At 39.1% G+C, this 6000-nt stretch overlaps 1 protein-coding gene across 6 annotated transcripts in view; it reads left to right on the forward strand.

The window, feature by feature from the left end:
- hdx (highly divergent homeobox) overlaps positions 1-5134 on the forward strand; it is a 90463-nt gene extending 85329 nt beyond the window's left edge. For all 6 annotated transcript variants that reach the window (XM_060832169.1, XM_060832171.1, XM_060832173.1 and 3 more), the window contains 2 exons: positions 3193-3315; positions 4903-5134. In XM_060832169.1, the coding sequence (XP_060688152.1) occupies positions 3193-3315; positions 4903-4974 (195 nt within the window). In that variant the 3' untranslated portion in view covers positions 4975-5134. The remainder of the gene's footprint in view (positions 1-3192; positions 3316-4902) is intronic.
- The last annotated feature ends 866 nt before the right edge of the window (positions 5135-6000 follow it).

Consider the following 6000-nt stretch of genomic DNA (forward strand, 5'->3'; position numbering starts at 1 on the left):
CCCTTACCTATGCCTTTTGTACTCCCAGACCTGTTTACTCCAATGAATTCTTGACAGACTTTCCACTTTTTTCATCCTGTGTAAATTTGAGCTGAGCACACTGCTCCTGTGTCCTAATTTGCAATAGGTTCTGCACACCCATCTTCCAGATTGGTGATCATCTTTGACTCCCAGTCAATCTGAGCTTTCATTTTCAAATTGAGTATTTATACCAATTCCAATATGGCGTTCCACATGCACAGACTAGACCCAATGACCTAACCTTGCCAAACTAGAACTGGTGGAAGGAAGCATTACAAATGTCACCATGTTGTGTGCCCATCCTTGTGTACTCCTCAAAATCCAGCCCATCCCTTTGATCAAGCCTTTGGTCATATCCCTCTTTGTACTCATTGAATCATAGAATCTCAACAGTGTGGAAGCAGGCCATCAGCCCATCGAGTCCACTCAACTTCTGAAGAGCATCCCACCCAGGTGCACCCCTTTCCCACTGCCCCCACCCCACCCCCATCGAATCCCTGTAACCCTGCATTTCCTATGGCCAATCCACCTAACCTGCACTGTGGGAAGAAACCCACGCAGACACAGTGAGAATGTGCAAACTTCACACAGTCGCCCACACTGGAATCAAACCCGCGTCTCTGGCACTGTCAGGCAGCAGCGCTAACTACTGAGACTCAATATCAAATATTTTTTGATAATGCTCCTGTGTGGCAGTGGGATATTTTCAAAGGTAAAAGGTATTAGATAATATAGTATTAGTAGTATATAATTAGAAATGCTATTTGCTTTCCATAATTCATGGAGCTCAGTTTTATTGCCAACTATAGGCTCTGTCAGCCATTTAAATGTGCATTTTAAATTACTACCAGATAAGATGCATTATGCCACATTTGCAGTCTCTCAGGATGACTGTCTTTTAAATCAGAGAAAATATTCTTATTATCAACTAAAAATGTACAGTTTATGTTAAATTGGGAGCAAGTGGGTGCTCAGAAAATTAGCTTCACTATTTTAGAGGCTTGTTTAAAAAGGAAGTGACTAAACTAAGATCTCCAATAGGGATCCAGTTTATCAGCTTCAGCCATCTGATTATATACTTGGAGCACCAAGGTAGCTTCCCAGTCTCTCCTTATGATTCCTATGTCCTTCACTTCATGAAACACCAATTATTCTTGTTTCATTCTGCTCCTTCAAATGGTTGATTAGTTCTTCTCTAAGTTAGCAAATGTATTGATTGGCGTGACTCGACAACCTAATGTCCAACTAACATAATGTTTCTTTCTTAACTCCCTGTTATTGAAAGTCTTCCTCATGTCTCTTTTTTATTCACCAAATTTTCAATCACCTCTTCAATGTGTCACATCCACTTCTCCAAAAGTGCAATGTGGTGGAAGTTGCTGCTGAACTTTCTAGTCGTGCTTGTGTGACTTGAAAGATCTTGTAAAAACTAAATAAGAAACATTAGGGACAGATGTATTGTGACATCTGGATATCCTGTGCTTGTGCAGTACAACAGGAAAAGTGCTGTTAATAGTCTGCATGCTAAGCATAGGACCTAGGTACCTGTGTGCACAAAATGAATTATAGCTAAGTGTCTAACATATCCAAACAGATTAATTAAAATAACTGCTTCTAAAGGCTTCCTTTTTAAGAGAGCAGTTTGGCTGCAGCAGCTGGTGAAAAAGGAGAGGAGGAGGAGGAGCAAGAGTTCCAATGGAGCAGAAGGCCAGAGAAAAGACTCCTTGGTTCTCTAATGTAGCATTGGGGAATGGAGAGATTGATTAAGATCACTTTTCCACCAGAAGCCAGGAGGCCTCTTAGGTCCACATAGCGAAGGGAATAGGAATGAGTAGGAACAGAAATCTTTCAAGGAAGCCGGCCCTGAGGAACTGGGTGCAGTCTGGTCAACGTGCAACTGCCTTTCATGCGCATGTTCACAGTCGATGATTGATTGCAACTCCAGCACATCACACCACAATTTCACTACAGCACTTCCTGTTTGCTCACTGGCTAATAATCTCAAGTGATAGCACTCATGCCTGATATTCTGATGTTCAATCTCACTGTCGCATACTTGACACTGCTGCAAGCTTCAGTCCCACATCTTGCAGATTCCACACAGTAGCAGCTATTCAGTTATGACAGCCATGTGATCCAAGCGACTTGCAATGCAGTTAGTGTGTCGCTCTCTGTCTCTCTATCTTCTCCCTCTTCTTCTTCCCCTCCCTGAGCACACGTTTACATGTAATGGGGCAGCAATAGTGAATCCGTGCTGCAGTTACTGGTGGAGCACTAGATAACGCAAATTTAACCACTCAACAGGTGACGCATAAATGTAAATTGTTCACTTTTCTAATGGTAGAAATGTTGAAATCTCTCTCTCTCTTCAGGATTTTGGCAAGTCTGTGTGGTTGTGTGAAGTAGGTAGACAGGTGTAGAATTACACAGCTGAGGTGAAGTTTGGATGATTTTTAGCTGAACCCTCGTGCCCACCCAGGTTTCTAGAAGTGACCAGAAGTAGATCAATAATTTTCATCTTTCATCAGTGTAACTAACCTGCCTTACTTGTTATGTGCAAACTAATTACAAAAATTGCATATTGGTCCAGCATTTAATAATTGGTGGTTTAGTTTCAGGAAAAGAGGTTGATTGTTTTGAACTTAGTTGTGAAATATCTTCATCCAAACAATTGCGAATCCTTGGAATTCGGTACTCTGGAGGGTTTGTGATGCTACTGTTTTACATATATTTAAGGCTGAAAGTTATTTTTCGTGTCTGGGGGAGCAGGTGAGAAAATGGAATTAAGACAAGATCAGCCATGATAACATTGAATAGTAGGGCAGTTTGAAGGGTTCCAATTGGCTATTCCTGCTGTTTAGTCTGTTCTTATGTAGGGCAATGATACTCTCTGTCTTGCAACTGCTATGTTGTACAGCTATATTCTATACTTTAATCCTGCCTTAATTGTGAGTCAGAAGGTTGAGGCTTCGAGCTCCAATCCAGATTTTGAATGTGCAATTGATAATCACAGTTGAATGCAAAGTGTTTGGAGGTGTCATTTATTTTTTAAAAAAGCAGATCAACATTTATCTAGCAACATTGATTCATTTCTTGCTGTGCACCTGTGCTTTCTGTACTGTATGCAAGCTCCAAGTCTACTTTATAATGCTTGTTGCTTCTTCTTTTTAGAATGACAAAATTAAGTACCTTGAAAATGAACTGGAGAAACAGAAACAGAAATACCTCCATCTTCAGAATTTCACTACAAGTTTAGTTCTTGCAGTCAAAACAAATGACACAGAACAGCAGCAGGTAAGTCTGGTGCTGCAGTAGATTCTCCACTGTGACCCAACTGTTATTGGATTGTTCAGAGGGCTGCCTTGATGCTAGTTTGAAAAAGGTCAACATACACTGGTTAAAATGGTCAGTGAGAGAGAAATGTAATAACTTAATTTTGTTGAGTTATGTCAGTAATTCCATGTCAGATTAGTATGGAATAAGGCAAGTGATGAATTGCTCTTTGTAAACAGTTGCAATCCAGCAACAAGAATGCATTCGTGGTGTTTCTTGAATAATTAAATTTTTTTTAAAAATTGAACTTGTCCTGTAGGGTGCCGTGCAATTGTTAAATTGAAGGCTACGTAGTATGCAAAGTTTGATGTTGAATCCACCTTGATTTATAAAAAAAATTTAAAAAATTCTGATATGAGAAACAGATGTTGAATCCAAAAATAGTTTGATACAATGAGGTCATTTCAGCAGGGGGTTGCATGTTCTCCACTTTTGCTGATCAGAATACTGCAGATAGTCTTATGTTTCATAGAATCGTAGAATGGTTACAGTACAGGAGGGCATTTGGCCAGCCATGCCGATGCCAGCTGTCTGCAAAACCAATTTATTTTATCCCATTCCCAGACCTTACCCTGTGGCCCTGCAAGCATTTTCTCTTTAAGTGCTTATCCAGTTTCTTTTTGAAAACCATAATTGAATCTGCTCTCTCAACCATCTATGCATTCCAGAACCTAACTATTTGCTATGAAAAACTCAGCTTTCCCACATATTGCCCTTGATTCTTTTACCTTGAGTCTGTATCTTCTGGTTCTGCCATAGACTTACTTCTTGTCTAGCTAGGTCCTTAATGTTTTTGATGCTCTTCTCAACTTCCTCTAAGGAAAATAACCCAAGTGTTCAAATAAATAGTAACATCCCTCATCTTGGCCTGAGAGATTGTAGTGCCTTCTCTGAAACCTTCGCATCCTTTCTAAAAATTTCCTTATGATTGGATACAAGTCTCTTTTGTTGTATCAAATTGAGATTTTATAAAGCTTTGCTTTAACTTTCTTAGCATGATATTCTATGTCTCTGTACACTTTGCACATACTGCCAAGTATTGCTATTACAAAATATACTCCTTAATTTGTGTAGCGTCTCTACATTTTCCTAGCCTTCACTGCCTTGCATTTAATTTGCACAGAACTGCCAATACCTCTACCTGTCAGTATCTTGTCTATATCCTCATGAAGTCTGCCACTATCCTCCTCATAATGCTTTTAAATTTTGTGAAGTTGGGATTTCTTTTGGTTCATTATACCAAATTCAAACAGAATTATGGGAAGTGCATTTTCTAAGGTATGTAAATTTTTAGCATTTGTCATTTTTTTGGGGGGTTTATGAGGATTTTACTATGATCATTTTTTTTTTAAAAAGACTTTTAGCAAGCACTTTTATAATGTGAAGAGGATTTGATATAACGCAAAAAGATTAAAGTTCCAAAAACTCTTGTTTCATGCTGTTGTTAGTAATTGTTTCTTAACCTGATACTTGAATCGGTTCTATTTTCAGTTTTTTAACATCTGATACAAGTATTTATATTAAAAAGAAATTGACATTTTCTTATAGATGTTGCTGACAAACTTGCCTCCTGACACCGAATGCAACTTGGATTCGCCTGGCAACCGGGAACAAAGCTAATTAGATTTCCTCTGTATCAGAGGATATTGCTGCGTGTGAAACAGCATTTTGGAAGTGGTAAAGACTTCAAATTGTTTGTATCAATGTTAAATCTTTTACATGTTTTAAAAACAAGACTGCTTGTGCTACAGCTTGATCATGAGATGAAACAACTGCAGAATAAAATGGATTTTGTTAGCTCTTGTTGTTTTCTTTGATCGGGTGTTGGGAGGCATTAGAGGCCATAGTTTGGCTAATAAACATTAAATGCTGCAGAGCATTAAAAACATCACCCTAAGTTCTCCACAAACAGATATGCCGATTATCTTTGAATGCAGAATATCTACACAAAAACAATATCATTCCCCCCAGCCCAGGCGGGGATGTATTTTCACTGTACTTAAGCTTCAAATAGGCATGCAGAGTCCTAAGGTTATGAAAGACAGTTTACTCCTGTCTTAAATGAGTCCATGCATGAGCATTCAGTAAGTTTCCATGATCGTGGAGTTGTGGCTTGTAAATAAGGAATGGAAGGTAAGGCTATTCAGCTCCTTCACGATTCTGCTCCCTGTTTCTGAGACAAATAAAAACACTGTCATGTCTAATGTGCACAAAGCATCTACTCATTGAAAGAAATGAGCACTGTGGGACAATCCTGGTTCAAAGAGTGGCATTGCTGAAGAAATGGTGGGCAATGTTGGCAAGTGTTTTTTCTGAAGCAGTTAACTTGCGAAAACATTGGCTCTGAAGTGACATTTAAATACAAATAAATGAACACATGACTTTAACATAGAGCATGGAACAGTACAGGCCAGTCGGCCCGCGATGTTGTGCCGAGTGTTTATCTTCTGAAATCCCTATAACACTTGAGGTTTCATCCCACTTACTTTAACCAACAATTCAATACCCTTGGTTAAAATAACATTGTTTTACAGTTTGTGCTTGAAATGACTGTTGGTTATAGCTTCTCTCATGTCCTTGCCCCAACCCCTGTACTGCGGGCTTCGTTATCACATGGTCTGCTATTACACACACCCCATAGTTAGC

Source organism: Hemiscyllium ocellatum, chromosome 11 (genome assembly GCF_020745735.1).
Source record: "Hemiscyllium ocellatum isolate sHemOce1 chromosome 11, sHemOce1.pat.X.cur, whole genome shotgun sequence".
In the NCBI taxonomy this organism is placed as follows: Eukaryota; Metazoa; Chordata; class Chondrichthyes; order Orectolobiformes; family Hemiscylliidae; genus Hemiscyllium; species Hemiscyllium ocellatum.